General features: G+C 38.3%; 1 protein-coding gene across 7 annotated transcripts; it reads right to left on the minus strand.

Moving 5' to 3' along the window:
* Positions 1 to 730: 730 nt before the first annotated feature.
* Positions 731 to 20,248, minus strand: LOC110283984 (uncharacterized). Of its 7 annotated transcripts, XM_029471048.2 has the most exons (8): positions 20,031 to 20,248; positions 19,200 to 19,311; positions 18,327 to 18,418; positions 15,422 to 15,526; positions 14,051 to 14,175; positions 7,292 to 7,382; positions 5,323 to 5,449; positions 731 to 4,366 (listed from the first exon to the last, which is right to left on the minus strand). In XM_029471048.2, the coding sequence occupies exons 6-8, from the start codon at positions 7,319 to 7,321 to the stop codon at positions 2,508 to 2,510; spliced, it is 2,016 nt and encodes a 671-aa protein (XP_029326908.1). In that variant the 5' UTR covers positions 7,322 to 7,382; positions 14,051 to 14,175; positions 15,422 to 15,526; positions 18,327 to 18,418; positions 19,200 to 19,311; positions 20,031 to 20,248; the 3' UTR covers positions 731 to 2,507. The 7 variants fall into 7 exon arrangements, with proteins under 7 accessions (XP_029326908.1, XP_029326909.1, XP_029326910.1 ...); XM_029471049.2 differs by lacking the exon at positions 15,422 to 15,526; XM_029471050.2 differs by lacking the exon at positions 14,051 to 14,175.
* Positions 20,249 to 20,928: the final 680 nt, after the last annotated feature.

A 20,928-nucleotide genomic window follows, 5' to 3' on the forward strand; every position in this document is an offset into this window, starting at 1 on the left:
CATTTTCACCATTTATTCATGGATGGATTACACAGTCGCTCTAATATTGTCAAGGCACACCCCTGTACACCCACATGCAGAGAGGAATTCAATGAGTATGTCAGGATCAAGCTAGTACTGCTTGGAGGTTTGTAATTAAAACATCCATAACAGTGAATAAGAATTCCAATTTCACTGCCAAGTAATTTCTGTTACATTCATTATAATGTCCCAAACACAAAATATAAACTTTGACAAGATTATGCATATCATATAAAGTTTAAGTACTGTGGGATGATTTTGAATGAAAGCATTCTAGTGCTTGATTCAAGCCTTGGAAATTATCCTGCTTTTCTCATTGTTAATATGAAGTGAGAGGTTCAGGTTGGAGACTAGATCACATTTACTCTGTGCCCTTTCCCCAGCCTTGAGAAGGCTTCTCAGACCTGTCTTGTTACAGTAGGCTAGCCCACCTAGGGTGGAGTCGTCCGACCTTACCTGCTGAGGCTGAACCTGTTCTCCTGAGACACTATCCTGATGTAGCTCGATCCTGACATGGTGGGGGATGGGTTCGCCCCTTTATAAGCTCAGATCAACATTGGCCTTGATCAGAAAACCTTGTCTTGGCTTGTTATTTCTCTCGAAGCCTTTCCTATCCAAAACCCCATCTCTACTTTCAGGAATCCAGTAACCCGTGGCCGCAGGCGGCTACATACTCATGGAATTTCCACATAAAACCATTAAACACCGATGTTTTATTCATTTTTTAAAAATCACCTTACATAGAGTTGTAGAACATTTAAAAATATATGTGGTTTTACAAAAAGTATAGATAACAATAAGAGGGATGTTACTTTACTAAAATATGGAAACCTACAGTTACTATTGACCATTTTCAAAGAAAGCCAAGGTGTGAGTTCCATGGTACACATTGTTCAATACAACTATATATTCTCAAATATTAGATTTGACTTTCCTTTGATAACTCTATTTTTTCCTACATAAATTTCATTGAGGATATCTAGATAGAGATCAGCAATTCTACGGACTTATCATTTTTTCAGATATTTCTAAAATATGTTATTGAGATCCCCCTGTGTCTGCCTATTGAAGACTTGGATAGCCCTTTTCCCTTCTTATTGCTCTTACATCATACACGTGTTCCTCCTTCTACAAAATAAAACTCATCTCCATTTGTGTTACAGTATTGAAGCTTGCTTAGACTACTGATTTTTCATGGACCAAGTGATATTAATGACACGTTATTAACAGAGAGTAGATTGTTAGGAGCAACAGGCAGCAAGCTACATTGCCTGTAAGGTACCATGATCTCAGAATCCTGCCCACACGAAGAAAAGTGAACTCCAACAGAGTAGGGCACTTCAACCACCATAAGAAATAAAGGCGAAGAATAACTCCTGAAACCAAAGGGATTCCAAGACAGGATTCTGCTCAGGTTACCATGGCTTTTTTACATAGTGAACCAATGAAGAAAATAATCAGGGATGAGTGTTTTTTTGTTTTTGTTTTTGTTTTTTTTAAGTGGTCTTCCACAGGCACACAATGACAGAATTCTCTCTGGGACTGTAACACTGCCATGAACTAGTATAGTTTTCAAAAGGTCATCAAGCAGAGAGGCCTTGGTCTATGCAGCATCTGCATGAAGACTTGACCCAGGGAGAATCTAAAGTTGCCATCATGAGTCTGTCTAGATAGTTGGAGTCACCAGATGGTTAGCAGTCATTAGCTACCTAACTTCACCACTCCTGACTCAGATTCATCAGCACTGAAGCAGCAACAATAGATATACATTATCATAAAATATCTGTAAGCAAGACAGCATAGATGCATCTGAGTATAAAAAAAAACCTATTGTGTTTACATTTCATCAAATTCCAATACTAGCATTACCCAAATGTTAATATGAATTATATATTTATTCAAATAGAAATATCCTCCTCCACTCAAATACATAACAAATTCCTTTACTCATTTGGTTTCCTTCTTTGCAATACACTTGTTTGTCTAATGTCTGTGTCTTAGTGTTTCTATATGAATCACTGTGTTTTTCAGTTGGACTAAATACTTTTCCAATTTTCTTGAGTACAGGAAAACCAATTTTCCTGCCCATTCTTTGGGACTTCCAGGCTATGCATGTACATGTATCACATCCACAAGTTATCTCTTTAACAATTCTCATACTCATGCTGTCTGTACAGTTTGACTCCTGAATGATTATACTGAAGGTAAAAAAAAAAAAAAAAAAAAGAGGACTCATTATTAAAGGAGTTTCTTGGGTTTCCCTTCAGGATGAATTTTCAGATGTATCTACAATTTTAACACTATGTAAAAACTGAAAAAAAAAAAATCAATGCATATCATGGGTTTTCTAGCATGGAATTTCTACTGCATAAGACATGAGGATTTCACAACAGTGAACATGCTTCTGGTTTATTTCTGGTTTGAATTTCTGACTACATTTTGTCCTCATGAATTAGTATAAACTCTTGGCATTTTCTATGATTTAATCATTCATCAAAAGCTCTCACATATTTCCTGTTTTCATGTTTTTCTCTAGTATGGATCCTGTTGTGCTTTGTAAGAAGAGAGCGCTGGGTAAAGGATTTGTCACATTTACCACATTTGTAAGGTTTTTCTCCAGTGTGGATTCTGGAATGGGTTTTAAGGTTTGACAACCAATAAAAGGACTTACTACATTCTTCACATTTGTAGGGTTTTACTCCAGCATGAATTTTCTGATGAGCTTTAAGACTTGAGCAGTGGGTAAAGGATTTGTCACATTCCTCACATTTGTAAGGTTTCTCTCCAGTGTGAATTCTGGAATGTCTTTTAAGGTTTGACAACCAATGAAAGAACTTACCACATTCCTTACAATTGTACGGTTTCTCTCCAGTGTGGACTCTGTAATGTTCTTTAAGTCTTGATAACAGATAAAAGGATTTACCACAGTCTTTGCATGAGTAGGGTTTCTCTCCAGTATGAATTTTCTGATGTGTACTAAGAGCTGTGCAGTGGGTAAAGGATTTGTCGCATTCCTTACACTTATAAGGTTTCTCTCCTGTATGGATTCTATAATGGCTTTTAAGTTTTGACAACTGAGAAAGGCACTTACCACATTCCTCACATTTGTAAGGCTTCTCTCCAGTATGGGTTCTGCAATGGCTTTTTAGGTGAGACAACACATAAAAACATTTGCTGCACTCTTCACATTTGTAGGGTTTTTCATCAGTATGAATTTTCTGATGTCTTTTAAGAGCTGTGCATTGGGTAAAGTATTTGTCACATTCTAAACATTTGCAAGATTTCTCTCCAGTATGGGTTCTATAATGGCTTTTAAGTCTTGATAACTGAGAAAATGACTTGTCACACTCCTTACATTTGTAAGGTGTCTCTCCAGTGTGGATTCTGTAGTGGCTTTTAAGGCCTGACAACCAATGAAAGAACTTACCACATTCTTTGCACTTGTAAGGTTTCTCTCTAGTGTGGACTCTGAAATGTTCTTTAAGAGTTGACAGCAGATGAAAGGATTTACCACAGTTTTTGCATTTGTGAGGTTTCTCCCCAGTATGAATTTTCTGATGTGTACTAAGACCTGTGCAATGGGTAAAAGATTTGCCACATTCCTTACACTTGTAAGGTTTCTCTCCTGTATGGATTCTATAGTGGTTTTTAAGTCTTGACAACCGAGAAAAGCACTTACCACATTCCTCACATTTGTAAGGCTTCTCTCCAGTATGGGTTCTATAATGGCTTTTAAGTCTAGATAACAGTGAAAAGCCTTTATCACATTCATTACATTTGAAAGGTTTTTCTCCAGTATGGATTCTGCAATGGGCTTTAAGATGAGACAACCACTTAAAGGACTTACCACATTCTTTACATTTCCATGGTTTCTCTCCAGTGTGAAGTCTCTGATGTGTACTGAGGCTTGAGCAACTCCTAAAGCATTTCCCACAATTATGTGCTTTCTCTCCACTATGAGTTCTTTGCTGTACAAGTCTGTGTGTAGAGCCACAAAGCTTATCACTTTCTGTATACTTGTGTTCCATCTTTATAGCGTGGATACTCTGATTTGGACTAATGTTGGAACATAAACATTTGTCACACTCTTTATATTTGAAAAGTTCTTCTCCAGTGTGTATACTATTATGTCTGATTAGGGATGATTCAATGGAAGCATCCTGGTAGCTGTACTTGTTGCAGTTTTCTGCAGTACTACTTGTGTTATAAGGTGTACATGAAGAGGATTCATGAACCATTTTGCCAAGCTCTTTATATTTGTAAGACTTTTCTTGGATATTCACATGTTGATGCTCTGAGTGTTGATCCAAGACCTTCTCATATTTACCACACATGTGATGCTTCTCTGGGAAATGAGCACAATTAGAATAATAGGGATTGACTCATGAGTAACAGATTCAATAGCTGAGTCAGCTTCAGTTCTCTAAGACAAGTGATAATTATTTACAAGACAGCTCTCAATAGTGGCCTTTTAATTTTCACCATTGTTGTATGGATGTTCAGAACCTCCATTTTGATCTCCATCACACTGAGGGGATTGATAACAGAATTCTTATTCTTATCTAAACTGCACTACTTGCAGAAGGTGGGAGAATTAGATGATGAAAAAATAAATAACTTTGTAAAACGAACTATATGAAGGGTTATATTTAAAATATTTTTCTCTTTGTAAATCTCCTTTCTCCCCAGAAATCATTGAAGAATCGTTTAATGCAATACTAAAATGAAAATATTCAACTTACTAAGTGTATTGCAATGCATATCTGTGCTCCATACATTTAAATAAAAACTTGGGTGAGTGGGAACAGCCAGTTCGTGGTGACACCTTTAATTCCAGCACCAGGAAGCAGAGGCAAGTGGATCTTGGAGTTCAAGGTCAATCTGGTCTACAAAGTAAATTCCAAGACAGCCAAGGCTTCAACTGTGTCTTGGAAAAAACAAAAAGCAAAGCAACAAAAGGAAGGAAGGAAGGAAGGAAGGAAGGAAGGAAGGAAGGAAGGAAGGAAGGAAGGAAAAAGAAAGAAGGAAAGAAGGAAGAAAGGAGGAAAAGAAGAAAGAAAAGACAACATGGTAAGAGAAATGGAGAGATGGGTTAGTAGTTAAGAGCAATTGTTGAACTTTTCGATGACTTAAGGAAATGAAAAGGAATTCCATTGAAAAGTTCAGTTTTTGTTTGTTTTGTTTTTTTTTTGTTACAAAACTTTTCTAATTCCCTGTAGTTTCTAGACAGTATCAGAGAATTTATACATTATAAACCAGGTAAATACAAACAATGGAATTCTGCAAGAAAAATGTTCTCACCAACAGAGACCAAGTTGATGTAATTTTCCAACATCACATCAATGTACAGAGCCCTCTGAGCAGAGTCCAAGCATTCCCACTCCTCCTGGGAGAAGTCCAAAGCCACATCCCCAAATGTCAACAGACCCTGTAATGGAAATTTAAGAGTTTTACCATGGGCAGAAAGTGTCATATGAATTTAGGGACATTTTTGTGATACAGCTGAGACAAGAAAATTATTCTTTCAGATGATTTTTAGATGGGCTGTAGATATAGCTTAGCAGTCAAAGTATTGTTCTTCCAGATGTCCTTGGTTTCATTCACATGACCTAGATGGCATCTAACATCCACTTGTAGCTCCAGTTTCCCATGATGCATTGCCCTCATCTGGCATCTAAGGACAACAAGCATGCAAGTAGTACATAGACTTACATATAGGTAAAACCACCTGAACATATAAAATAAAAATAAAATTTAACTGCATATTTTAACTTTATGTGCTATAGAGCAGTTTCCTTAGAATTTGAAACATTCTGTCCTGTAGAAAAATAATTAAAACATTTTGTTTGTTTGTTTGTTTTTTTGGGGTTTTTTTTGAGACAGGGTTTCTCTGGATAGCCCTGGCTTTCCTGGAACTCACTTTGTAGACCAGGCTGGCCTCTAACTCAGAAATCCACCTGCCTCTGCCTCTCAAGTGCTGGGATTAAAGCCGTGCACCACCACCGCCTGGAAATTAAAACATTTTTAAAGAAAAAAAAATGTAAATCTGGGCCAGACAGTGTTGGTGCATACCTTTATTCACACCACTTAGGAGGCAGAGGTAGATAGATCTCTGTGAGACCACCATGATCTACTGTATAAGTTCTAGGATAGCCAGGTGTACACAGTGAAACCCTGTTTTGAAACAATACCCACCCACCCCAAATAAAAAAGTAAATCTGTCCTTCAACAAAAGAAAAAAGATGTGATGGGACATCCTTCCTCCTCCAAAGGTAGAGATTAGAGCAAAGTAATTAAGAAGAATCTTCATTTCTATGTGAAATGTGATGGCTTATGTACATCACCCACTCAACACACTCAAGAAAATTCTTATTAATGCATTTCACATGATGTCATATAAAGACTCACCACCAGGAGGGTCTACACAATGGGTTGCTGTCTGAAATCATGGACCAAAGACAAAGAGAAAATACTCATCTTTCTAGTTTGGGAAGTTACCACTGAATATTGATATCAAGTGAGTGATATGAGCAGGAACTCTCCTGAGACGAATAAATGCCAAGTGCCAACAAACAAAGACACAGCATCATCACTGTTTGACACTGATAGCAACTGTCAAAGAAAGAAACCAATAGACTACAATCTGCAGCTACTCACAGAAGCATCAGTTTCATGGCATGGTCAAGGCACATAATGCTGCCATCTTCAACTCTCTCTAGAGAGTTTCAATATTTAGCATTATAATCCAACTGAGAATCCAATAGTATGTTTTTTAATCCTTTTCCAAAAAATTATTAGGGATTCTAGCAAGGAATTCAAGGTGTTTATACTTTCATAAACCTAATTCAAGGAAGCCTAAGTACCCCCCTATACGTACACAAATCCATCCTCTGTAGCAACTGAACAATACATTTGTTTGACCACAATGAAAATGTAGGTCTTATTTTTAATTGTGAATAGTTACCTGCACACAAAGAGTCTGGCTGGAGAGGGCTGAATAGACAAAAGGCTGTGATACATAGTAGACATGTATTTAAAAAGTTAATCTTGAGAATTGGGAGAAAAAGGAATTCATGGGAAACAAACACTTCATGGGAAACAAACACTTCAGATGACATTATCAGAAACAGAAATAAAGGCTTCCAAAGTTTTAATGTATAACAATTCTCATTAAAGTGAAGGAGGAGGAGGAAGAGGAGGAGGAAGGGAGGAGGAAGAAGAGGAGGAAGGGAGGAGGAAGAGGAGGAGGAGTGGTCAACATGACACAAACCTGGGATGTACTTAATGGAGAAGCAGCCATTTCTTCCTGTTGATCTGCTCTGAGTTTCTGTTTCAAGAACAATGGCTGGACCCCTTCTTGCCTTTAATATCAGGCATCAAAAATATAAAACAAAAACTTAATATGAATCTCTCTTAAAGAACAATGTCAAACCACAAACCCCCCAAATATCAGGATAATACCAGAATAATTATAAAGCAAGGAGAAAATAGAAAAATATATTCAAATACCCGAAAGTAACTATCAACCATATTATTGCAGTCAAAATTATGTTTTAAAATTGACAGAGAAGTGCATTTGAAAATACTCATGAATTAACATGTGCCATTCTACTCAAGTCATTGCAGATAATAATTAAAGGCAAATATACACAGATCAGTCAAAAAGATATCCACGAGAATATAAGAAATAAGATATTTCACATGAGAAACAGATGAATAGAGGAGAGCTACAGAATAACCACCTATATCTTTATAACTTTAAAATAAAGTCAACAAATATTTGTTTAAAAGAGCAATCATAAACAGAAAAAGCACAAAAAAGTCAATGTGTGTATGTATTCACCTTTACAGTATTTATATTTTATGTATATGAATGTTTGCCCTAGATGTATGTGTACTATGCAAGTGTTGATGCCCACAAAGATCAGAGTATATTGGATGCACTGGAACTAGAATTATAGACAGTTATGAGCTACCACATAGATTTTGGGAAACAAATCCAGGTCCTTTGTAAGAGCAACAAGTGTTTCTTTTTTTTTTTTTTTTTTTTTGGTTTTTCAATACACGGTTTCTCTGTATAGCCCTGGCTGTCCTGGAACTCACTTTGTAGACCAGGCTGGCCTCGAACTCAGAAATCCGCCTGCCTCTGTGTCCCGAGTGCTGGGATTAAAGGCGTGCGCCACCACGCCCGGGACAAGTGCTTCTTTTGTTTTATTTTGTGACACAGTGACGCATTTCCTCCAAGGCCACACTTATTCCATAAGACTACACCTCCTAAAAGTGCCACTCTGCATGGGCCAGGCATTCAAACATGAGCTTATGGGGATCATACCAATTTTTTGTCGTGTTTTTTGTCTTTTGTTGAAATACTTTTCTTCCCCCTACCATTGTCTTAGTTAGTCAGGGTCTCTATTGCTGGGAGGAGACACCATGACCATAAGTAACTCTTATGAAGGTAAACATTTATTTGAGGCTAGCTTCTAGTTTCACAGGTTTAGTCCATTATCATCACAGAGAAGCATGACAGTTTGCAGGCTGCCATGGTGCTGGAGAGTTCTACATCTTGATCCACAGGCTGTAGGAGGCTGTGTGACATATTGGGTATAGCTTTAGCATCTGAGACCTCAAAGCTCACTCCATAGTGACATACTTCCTCTAACTAGGCCATACCTCCTAATAATGCCACTCCCTATGAGCCAAGCATTCAAACACATGAGCCTATAGGGGCCATTCCTATTCAAACCAGCACACCCATAATATATTCTGATTACAGTTTCCACTCCTTCTACTCCACCCAGTTCCTCCCCACTCTCCCTCCTATCCAGATCCACCACTTTCTGTCTCTCATTAGAAAACAAAGAGGCTTCCAAGAGATAATAATAAAAATATAATCTAATAAGATAAAACAAAAGCTAACGCCTCCGAATTAGATAAAACAAACAAACAAAAAAAAGAGGACAAGAGAAGGCACAAGAAACAGAATCTCATAAAAACACTAACCTTTAAGCTATAATACACAAAACAAAGGACCAGTAGGGTAACAAGACAGAAGATAGACAGATATAGATAGTAAGATAACATAAAAGAAAGGAAACACACTAATACGACATTTTGACAAAAGGATGCCATTGAGTTCATTTTCTATTGGCTATCCACCTTCAGGCATGTGCTTGGCTCAGAAAACTGTTCTTAACAGTTTAGCTATCTCTCATGACAGCCTTACTTTGTGGACCAGGCTGGCCTCGAACTCAGAGATCTGCCTGACTCCAAAGTACTGTGATTAAAGGCATGCACCACCACCACTAGGCTGCTAGTCATTAAAAAAGAAAAATGTTGATCATCCTTAGCCATGAAGTAATTACAAATTCAAAACCAGCTGATACTCCTTTTTACCCTATTCAGAATGGCTAAAGTGGAGAAGGTATAGCGGGTCTCATTTCCTCCTACTACTCCAGAGGAAATAGCAGTTGGCTCAGTACCAGCCTGATATAAACAGTGAGTTCCAAGCCAGACAGAACTACACTGTATGACTCTGCCTCAAAAACAAAACAAAATAAAACAAACAAAAAATACAGAAAAAGGAAAAAAACACAACAAATGCCATTGATGAAATAGAAAAGTGGGACACTTATTCATTCTTCAAAGGGACTATGAACCAGTAAAAACCACAGTAATCATTTTGGAGTTTCCACAACCCACAATCTTAACCACCATATTACCCACCACAGCAAAAATACATAGCCCCCTAAGTTCTACCAAAACAGACATACGGTTTTATTGCCACACTATTCAAAGAAGATAAGAAATGAACTCATCCTAGATGCCCAACAACAGAAAAGAAATGGAATGAACTTAAATGGTGAAATTTTATTTTGCTACAAAATAAATTATAATTACGATCCTTTGCATTAAAATCAATAGAAATATAAATTATATGAATTGTACTTCTACAAGGAAAGAAAATGCCTGCAGGTTTTCTCCCATTTACTAAGCCCATTTTCATATACATGGGTGAGAGTTTGAGTCTAGGACAAGGTGAGTGGTCCTCAACCTATGTGTTTAGACCCCTTTGGGGAGTCACCTATGGGACATACTGAAGATCAGATATTTACATTACTATTCATAACAGTAGCAAAATTACAGTTATGAAGTAGCAACAAAATAATTTTATGGTTGGAGTTCACTGAAAAATGAAGAACTGTATGCTGTGGCATAAGGAAGGCTGAGAAACACTGCTCTAGACAGAGCAGCTCGAGAGTGGAACAAGAGCTCTGGATGGATGTGGGGAATAAAGACAAAATTGGTAATGGAATGACAGTAGTTGGGTTGGGAAAGGAAGCTAACATATAGTTGCCCTTCAGGAATGAGGTGTATAGGAGGAAGGGCCAGGAAATCACAAGAGGGCCTTGAGATGGGAAAGCATCACAAATGAACAACTCAGCACTGTCTTCCTTATACGGCATTGTAAGGCAAGAGTGCAATGTTTACTGACAGTATCACAAGATCACAGCTCAGGAAAAGCACTGCTTCCATAATGACATGGGGTAGGGGGACAATGGTGTGTTCTCAGCATAAATATAGAAAATCATGTCCAATATGAAAACAATCCCAATCCCAGATAGGTCATTTCCCGAGAAAAGGTTTGAGGGGTTCTAAAATTTCCCATCATTGCATATGGTTGTCAGCTTTTCTATACAGTAGAAAATACCTGGAATACAATATTTGCCTCTTTGATCATATTATTCACCATATGTATCATGCTATTGTAGAGAACAGATATATCATGCAGTGGCTCGGTCTATCTGGCAAACATCATGTTTGTTTGCAATATGGCATTCTTGTCATCAGATATAGTTACAGTCAACCTCAGCATCACTTAAGCAGACCATACATTGTTCACTGAGGTAAAGTGTACCTTTCTAACTTAATTCTCTTCTCAAGATAGACATGCTGCTGTATTACTTATATTTGGACCTCTGTGTAAGAATATCTGTCATCTGTAACCGTTCTGAAGCCACGTAAAAAGTCAGTATGTGGTTTAAGTGGGATGTCTGTGTTCTACATTGCTCTAGGCAATGTCAAAGTAGACTCATTAAAGTGGCGGGCATGGCAGAACCCATCTCATGGCTGCCAGGGAAAAGAGAAGGAGGGTGCATAGGTAAGGTGTATCCTTCTAAGGAATGACATTGGAGTGACAGCCTCTCTAAGATTAAAAATGGAACAAAGGCATTCTATGCTTACTCCCTGATTCCGAAGAATCAGAATCGTTTTACTGTTTTCCATAACATTGAAATTACAGACATGTGCAAAGTTTTTAAATGTAAACAAGAGTCTAGAAAGTGTTCAAAGAAATCAAAGTAAATGATACAAGTAAACTAAATCTCTAGACATCAACCATGGATATGTATGAGTTACTTGAAGAATTCAAAGGATACTCAGTGAGCTACAGTAAAGACAACTTACATCAACTTAATATATTAATATTATTAACAACAAAAATCTAAACAATAACAAGACAAAACCAGATTGTAGTTCTGATATCTATAATATGCGGCAATAGGTAATTATTTCTCAATCTGAAAAGGGAAACAGACATAGTTCAAGACTTCTATTAATCCCACCTAGCAAAATCTGGAGGAGACAAAGAAGCACTCATTGTTTCTAAACAATAAAAGGGGAAGAATCAGATGAACAGAAATAGAAATGGGGTGAGATGGCTATTCTTGGTTGTCAACTTGACTACATCTTGAATCAACTAAAACTCAAATGGCTGGGTACACATGAGAGAGATTTTTTTTTTTCCTTAACTAAATCATTTGATGTAGGAAGACCCACCTTTTCTTTCTTTGTATATCCCTGGCTGTACTGGAAGTAGCTCTGGCCTCGAACTCACAGAGATTCACCTACCTTCCTTCACCCCAACTGCAGGGATTAAAGGTGCATGCCACCACCACCCAATAGGAAGAACCACTTTTACTATGGATCTTCTGAGGTGGGAAGATGAACCTTTAATCTTGGCCACTGCCAAGGTACTCCGGTGGAGCCAGCTTGAGGCAGTAATGCCAAAAAAGCTGCTCATGAGAAATGAATTCCTAGAACTTTTTCCTGGAGGTCTGATGAAAGTCTGACCCTCCAGCTTGGATCAGTTTGGCAGGCGTAAAGCCTGGAAGCTGTTCTTGAGGATCAGAGTTCCATGGTAATTCTTCTCCCAGAGGTTTGGCATTCTATCCTGAACCCACAATTATCATATTCCCACCGCATTAGTTTAATGCATAGATTCACGTGCACTCTATTAAGCATTACCTTATAGTAAATGCCTTTTAAGATTGAATTCTAGCATAGTTAAAGCCTTTCCCAGTGTTCTAAGATCCCAGATAACAGCAAGGAGCTTAACCTATCAGTAACTAATTTAGCTCTACCATAAAACAATAAAACACTAGCCATTAGCTCAATTGTCTGCAAAAAGAGACTAAAAGTCTCACTGAGATAGAAATATTTACTACAAACTACATTCCACACCAGAGCAAGTTGATATACTATCCTGATAATGGGAATTCTCCAAACTAGATAAAATTTAACAAGGCCTAGAGAATTTCGGGGTCAGTGACACTACATTACTCTTGAAGCCTGTAAAGATTTAAACCCCATGGAGCAATTAACAAAGTGTAAAATTCTTGCCAGGCCAGGGCTGAAGCAGGCGCTTATCTCTAAGTAAACATAGTCCTTTTAAAGTCACTCCTCTTACATCTAGAGGGATACTTATTTATAACCTAAACATTTATCTGGTTCCTGCAAATTCTTTTTATAGTCACTCCTCTTGCACCTGGGAAACTTCAATGTACCGTATCTGTTATGTTTTACAATTTATGATATTCGCTGTAATATAATAGTCTCATGTTTTACCAAGAGATTACATTCAGATTCGACACCTCTCTTGTGTGCTTGATTCTGTCTGTCCCATCTGACTCTTTGCCCATTTGCTCTAGAGACCTGTTTTTACGCAGGCATAGGAGAAAGAAGGTCTGCGGCAGGCCACGCCTTCTGCTAGCAGCCTGTATCAGTGACATGGAAAAGGAATCTTGTTCTGTTTCCCTGCTTGCCTTTGCTCTCATTGCCAAGTCCATTAGCACCTACTTCTCAAAGATTTCAGTGTATTCTGAGGACCAGCTGAGACACAGACTTATGAACTGAACAGTTACTGGATACTTGGCCTTTCTATTGGCTGGACAAGCTAGACCACAGCCTGTAACCCACACTAATAAAATCCCTTTCTGTATCTATATACAGATTCACTCTATCCGTTCTTTTCCTCTAGAGAATCCTAATACACATAGGATGTGACTGCTCTCCAGGTGGTCACATGAGGTTAGTGAAATTCAGAGCAGCAACATGGAATCTGACATCAGTGTAAAGATGAAGGTGAAATGCAGCCAACTCAAAAGCTCCCAGCGAATACAGCACATGCAGCAAATTCTCCTCAGAGAATATGCACAACCTTCAGGACCTTTGAAGCTCAATTGAAAAAAGCCTGCTGGGTGTTAATTTAGAACACAACACTGAGCCCTCAACCCAACTTATTGTACTAATACAAATGAAGTACTTAAGAATGGACCCATGTCCATTCTACATCACATCTACTTATCAGCAAAGAGTTTTGAGATTTGTGGGCCTGTGGTTACCAGAACACTGTGGCACTTGATGCAATTTACTTTCCTTCAGTAGCAGTCTTGTTGATGGGATGCTGGGTGATCTTCCTGAATTATAAATTTGTCCACAACTTCAGTAGATCCTCATAACAGTTACTACTATGTACCTAACTACATCATCAATATGATAAACCTATTGCCACATTACAATGGGCACAGGATAGTCTCCAGCTCTGAGCTCCATGAATACAAACAACATTATTTATCATACACAAGAATCATTCCTAACTTTTCCAATGTTGGTATGAGGTGTCAACTGTCCTGTCACATATCCAGGCTCCACAATTGCTCTAATACTAGTAGAGATACTTCTATGTTCTTACCTGTACTGTTATCTCATCCATGCTGAGTACTGAACCAAGATTCTCTTTGAGAACAAGTACTCTCAAGTGCTGAGCTGCCTCTCCAGTCCCTCATTTACTGTTCATTAATTAACTTCTGAGAAGACCTAAATCAATGAACAGTGAGACAGAATTCATGGAGCACTGAGGACAACTTGAAGAAATATCATGTTAGGGTGAGTGTAAGGTCATGAAAACTATTCACACCGAAGTGCGGTAACAAAGACACCTTGAAAAGCTTGGCAGCAAGAAGCTCTGGTTTTAAAGGACATATGTATATAATTATGTACCTGAGGGCTTAAAAACATGGCAATAAGTCAATTCCTAATAATATATAGAAAGATATTAGAAATGCTTTGTAGAAATTAATGTAGTAGAGATACACTGAACAATACCAGGAGTCAATGTAACAGATTTGTTTCTGTCAAGAAATAAAAAATTCTGACAAAGTATGCTTTACCTAATCCCAACTAAGAGAGTAAATCCCTAAGCAATGGAATTAGAGCTGAAAGAGGGCATGACAATGGACACCCTGTATTATTTTATGAAGTGCTGATGAAAGTCATTCCAAATAAACTGGAAATGTAGAAGGAAAGGATAGTTCCTAAAAACAATTTTCTGTTATAAAACTAGAGCAGATCTTATACAAATACTGGGACTTAAGCACTAATAATTTCTTCTAAAACTACCCCAGGACTAGACAGATTCAACACTGCATTCTCTAAAGGAATAACATATCATACAAAGCTGCTTTAGACCTTGATACCCAAAGCAGATAAAGACAAGCAAATACATGCAAAGAGCAATAGTCAGGGTAGAAATCGATACAGAGACCCTCTCTGAACTGCTTAGGTTGACTACATGCCAGTAGTACAAGTGTTTCAGAAACATCTATAATCAGTGTAAAACAGCAAATAGTTACACTCAGTGAGAGAAGGAACATGATGATTTCAATAGAGCCATAAAAGGCCTGTGGCAAAATGCCACATTTACCCATTATAAAAGCTCTAAACACACATACCTCAACATCATAAACACTAGAATTCACAAGCGTACATCCAACATTATATTCATTGAGGAAAACTGGAATCATTCCTCTCTAATCGGAAAAGAGACAAGGGTGTCCATTTCTCCCCCACCAAGTCAACAGTGTATCAACAGTTATCCAGAAGAAGAAAGAGAAAAACTGACAGGGGTTGATATAGGAAGTCAAAAAGCAAGTTACCCCTTCGCGGAGGAAAAAGAATTCTGCAATTCAAAAACTTTGTATTGTCCCATGAAAAAGCTCAGATCTGACAGTCCTCTTAATAACTTATATAATCCACATACAACACCACCTGGAATTTTACATACCTACAAGAAGATGCTAAGAAGTCAGCAGACCACTCACAATGTCTACAAATATCTTGGACTTCCTGGTGGTATCATTCATATTCCCAAATTGTGTTGTGCAGGTTGCTGTAATAAAAGGGTCCATATCCTGAAGTGAACTCTGGATGCTAAAATCCCTACCTGCTGGACACCAGTGTAACAGTGCCAAGACTATTTTGTAGTTGATAAAGACTTTCTGGTTGGATTTGTGGCGGGATCCACATTAGGAAACAGACGGATATCACTGGAAAGCCTCCCAGCCTAGGGCTGGGAGGAGGCAGGTCCCAGGAAAGAATCCATTCTTGACATTTTGTTACATGTACAAATACTCACACTGGCCTTTAGCTCATTCTGTTTGTACTCATAGCCTGGTGCTGCTTTTAGCCCAGGACAGAGAAACTTTACTTACAACATGAAACAGTTATTTCAGAGGTCACTGACTGTACAGCCTGTGATAGGAAGTCTATATTACAAAAATCCAAACCTCAGGGAATACTACAGAAGAAGCGGGAAAAGACTGTAAGAGATAGAGGATAGGGAGGTGATGTATGGGAAACTATGCTGTCATAATACACAGCAGTTAGAATTATGCACACAAATGACACCCTGCCTACTCTTCCAAGATTGGCACAAAAGACACATGAAATCAAAGGGGCAATAATTGGGACGTAAGTATGGATAACTAGGAATGGTCGGGAAGGTGATAAAAGGAGAGATAATGGTGAGGAGCAACTTTGATCACAGTACACTCAATATGCAATGATTAAATATAAAAATTAATTATTATAAAATCTGTAGAAATGTAAACATAGGAAATACCAATACGTATTTGGAGGCAAAATGTTAATCATTTATACAATCATTCAATTATAAAACCCTTGTACTGTTATTACTGCTATTTACATAATTAATACTAAAGAGGACCCCCTACCCTTAACCCCTATCCCTGCCCCCAAACAGGATTTGTCTGTGTAACAGCTTGACACTCTCAGAACTCTCAGGCTGGCATCAAACTCACAGAAACCCACCTGCCTCTGACTCCTGAGTGCTGGAATTAAAGGTATACACCACTACTCCTGGTTCAAAAATACATTTCTCTAATGGGGAAAAAGAATCCCAAAACAAACAAGCAAAATAAAGTCCTCTACAACGAACTCTTTAATTTTTTGAAGGAATTGAATAAATACTTGAAGATGGAAAGTATTTCCATGCTCATGGAACAGGACATAGTACTATGAAAATTACAATACTAATGAAAGAGATTGATATGATTAACTCCAACTCCATGACAATCAAACTCCCCATCATATATCTCACAGATACACTACAGAGACTCTTACAAATTTCCATGGAAGCACAGAGACCCTGAGAGTACAGAGCAGAGCTTAAGTTGTCCAAAAGCATTGGTTCCAGATGATACTGCACAGCCACATGACCAACAATATTATGGGAGTGGCAGATGAGTAGACACACAGCCCAATGAAACAGAGCCAGACCAATAGCAATGACCATATGAATCACCAAAACAACATATATGTGCTGCATAAGAGGTAGCTGTTTCAACTAATGATGTTGAGAAAACTATTTATCCACACAGAAATATGAACCTGGGTCAAATTCTCTCCCAGTATACAATGAATCACAGACCTTCATGTATGATCTGTAAAATGAACCTTGTATAGTAAGAGAAAGTAAAAACACATTCATATGGGGACATAGGGACTTGCTCATGAACAGAACTACATATCATGACAAAAGAACACAAACTGACAAACAGGATTGCATTCAATATGAATGCATTTCACAAAAGCACCCAAATACAAGAAGCAATCAATGTAGAACTGTAAGGAGAAAATAGACAGCAATGCAGGGAAGCTTCAGCATCCACCAGTCCTCGAGGCACAATGAAATCAGACAGAAAACCAATTGTCTAGCAGGTATCCACAAATATTAGTCACATAATAGTAGGAGACACCCTGGCAGAATTCTCTAACTTCAAAAGATACTTGTTAGTGTGGCCGTGTCCTAGAAATACCAGAATTAAAAAAATAACAAATACCAATGTTTTTAAAATTCTCTCTGAATCTGAAACACAGACACCATCAGCAGATGGAAAACAGAATACATTAAAAGACACAGTGCTAGAATATTCTAATTCAAATATAGAAAGACAATGTAGAGGAAGTCTATATATTATAAATATGCTAAATCTATACCAAGATCTTACATTTATTTTTGTAGAATTAGAAAAAAAACCTAAAATTCACAAACTTAAGAGAAACCATAGACTTAAAAAATTTTGAGAAGGATCAAACCTAGAGGAGATTTCAAAATACATTAAAATTATAGCGATGCAAACTGTTGAGTACTGTCATGAAGACTAACAACAGGAGAGAGTAATGGGAAGACAGTGAAGATGGAGTTTAATACTTCAGAGAGATACTAAGCAATGCTTGTCAAATTTACACTGGCATTATTTTATGGATTGAAGAAAATAACTTGAAAAGACTTAGAACCAAGGAAAATGCAATAAGCCCCCAAATTTTGAAGCAGAAACTTAAAAGCATCAAGTATCCTAGTAAAGAACTACATTAAAATTATAGAAAGGAAAGTCATTTAATATTGGTATAAATACATGATTAGCAATATGAATGGAAGAGGGATAGCATCATTCACAATCAAAATCCAATCAAATTGTAATTGTTCCTAGTATTTATTCTTACATAGAGAATCTTCTAAAGTTTACAAAGGATAATCCTGAGAACATTATTCTCAGTGGAATTCTCCAGAATAATTTCTACAATAGAATGTGGCAAAACTGACTTCATGTCCCATTTCCACTGTCACTTAAACTCCTTCCCACCCCTTTGTCAATCCTCCAACATACCTGGATCCTTTGCTACTGTTGCCTCTTTCTCCACCTTCCTGGGCACGTTGTCCTGCTCGACGATAAGCAGGTGTAGCTGAAAAGTGCAAGCCCTGCATATGAGAGATTCTTCAGTAAGTACCAGGATTTCTTTTTTTTTTTTATTGTTCTAGTATCCTTTTTTTTTTAATTTATTTTTTATTAGGTATTTTCTTCGTTTACATTTCCAATGCTATCCCAAAAGTCCCCCATACCCACCTCCCCCCAATCCCCTACCCACCCACTCCCCCTTTTTGGCCCTGGGGTTCCCCTGTACTGGGGCATATAAAGTTTGCAAGTCCAATGGGCCTCTCTTTGCAGTGATGGCCGACTAGGCCATCTTTTGATACATATGCAGCTAGAGACAAGAGCTCCGGGGTACTGGTTAGTTCATATTGTTGTAGTACCAGGATTTCTAACACAGTACTATGCTCAGGAGAAATACAGAAAAGGGAACAGAGGGTTCTACAAATGATCCCCCAACTGTTACATAGGGTCAGCATGCTGAAAATATTCAGGGAGCATTTTGAGTTTCCATAACTTGAATCCTACTTCTAATCATAGCTCAATCAAAACTCAAGGGAAAAAAATGAATCTGTATTACTGGAGTGATAATATAAACTACTGAGTATCTGGTTTCATCATGGAACAAAAACGAAGGAAGCCTTACACATCCCAAATTAACAAACATGAAGTACAGATGAAATTTCATGAAAACTTTGTCTTTTTCTCTGAGGCTTTCATTTTCTTCTGTGAGATGTGAGGCTCATTCACACACAGCTCACACACATGCAGAGTAATTTCCCCAGGAAACCTGAGGAGCAAGGAAAAGTGCAAGAGACTATTGTTACTCACAGAAACAGGACTGCTGCAATTCTGCAATATTCAATCTCAGTACAAAACCCTATGAGTGAGGTCCAGGCATTTCCTCTTCTTCCTGAGAGAAGTTCACCGTATGTCAACAACCCTGAAATTACAAAGCAACGGTTTGCCCATTTGTCCATTGTCAGAGTGTGTTTCTTGCATCAGAAAAGATGCTTTCTAACTTTGTCCTACTACATACTGTTTTCTAATGTAAACAGTGTGGCCTGTTATCCTCACTCTCAACATGCATACTGTATTTTTCTGGACTCCTGAGGTGTCCTTTAAAATCTCAGCATAAGAACACACATTTGTTATATTTACATCAGAGTGTACGCATCTCAAATACAAAATGAATGATGAGTAAAACCTTTATTTAAGAATTGTTAAAACTTACAAACATAACTGTGTAGCTTAGCCAAAAAAAAAAAAAAAAAAAAAATCCACAAACTGGTCAAAATCTGCAGTTACTTCTTACAGGGCTGGTAGTTAACAAGCTCTCCGGGACCTTAAAGTCTCCATGTCAAATTCCACTCTCTTGAATACGAATGGGGTAGACCAAGGGCGTTAGAAAATGCCAACAGTTTTAGTTTTTGCAACAGCATAAAGAATAGCGCTTGCAATGGTCAAAACATAAACTCAATTAGTCTAAGAGATACATTCATGAGAATATTCTGGAAACCACAGATAAATGGTAAAATCAGCATATGTCCCATTTCATATGTTCTCAAACTTATCTTCAAGGGTATTACCCTTCACCAGAATTGTGAAAGCGGGTCCTTATGAGCAGCAGAAAACTGAACATGCCCCTGGTCCAGTTCCTACCTGTTTCACTACAGCTCTTCTGACCTGGGAGATTCTAGGATCGCCGGGCTGAGGTTCCCGCCACTGTGTTGCGGACCCGCGAGTCTCCCAGACCGTTCCACGAGGCTCCAGTGGCTGCAGGAAGTTTTCACATCTTCTTGAAACTCTGGCCAGTGTCGGCCATCCAACCCTTAAACAAAGATTTCCTCTCAGAGAATGGAGGGTTTTCCGGCCCCTCCCTCCTGCGGTCAATGGAGCCGCCTTTGGGTCCGCCTATTAATGATAGGTTCCGGTTACGTAGGTTCTCTGACCCAGCCCACTGGTTCGAATCCCTTGTCCAATTGAGTTTTCCAGGCCTTCCTAGCGGGCTTTAGTTTTCCCTTCGCTCTATTTTTCTAGACCAGTTTCCTCGCCCCGTGGAGACCCGTCCCTCCCACTCCGTCTCAGGCTGCCTTTCACACAGCTCCAGATATCAGGCTGCTCTGGGCATTCTCCGCACAGCCTCCCCACGAGCCCTGCCATCCTTGACCAGAACTGGATCTAGTAGGACACTGCACCCCAGAACCTGCCCCACACCCTTGATTCGGAACCTTTCAGATGCAAGATAGTCTCGACTTGACTAGCAGCCTGTGGGCTACATACATCAAACAATAACAGGTTAAATTCAGGGGCCAGTGTCCGATCACCAACAGATACACACAAAATGGCAAGCCAAAACCAAATACTACAATTGTTAGTTGTAGATAGATTATTTTAGAAGCTTGGATTTTGAAAAGAAATAGATGTATCAAAATTCAGTCGTCAGAATTTTGCTAAGAGCCTAGGACTGAATTCATCCCGCGGTGTATTGCTTTCACCACTAGAGGGTGGTTTTGTCATTTCAGTAACTCGAAGTTAAGTCTTCTGTGACTCAAGTTAA

The sequence above is a fragment of the Mus caroli genome, unplaced genomic scaffold, assembly GCF_978045245.1.
Source record: "Mus caroli unplaced genomic scaffold, Mus_caroli_1 scaffold_18, whole genome shotgun sequence".
NCBI classification, from domain to species: domain Eukaryota; kingdom Metazoa; phylum Chordata; class Mammalia; order Rodentia; family Muridae; genus Mus; species Mus caroli.

Excerpts from the sequence above, each read along its gene's own strand:
- LOC110283984 (XM_085833044.1), bottom strand. The coding sequence starts at position 5,494 with ATGACACTTTCTGCCCATGGTAAAACTCTTAAATTTCCATTACAGGGT. Across the intron at positions 4,367-5,322 it reads CATCAACTTGGTCTCTGTTG|AGAAGCATCACATGTGTGGT; the intron begins GTGAGAACATTT and ends CTCATTTCCCAG.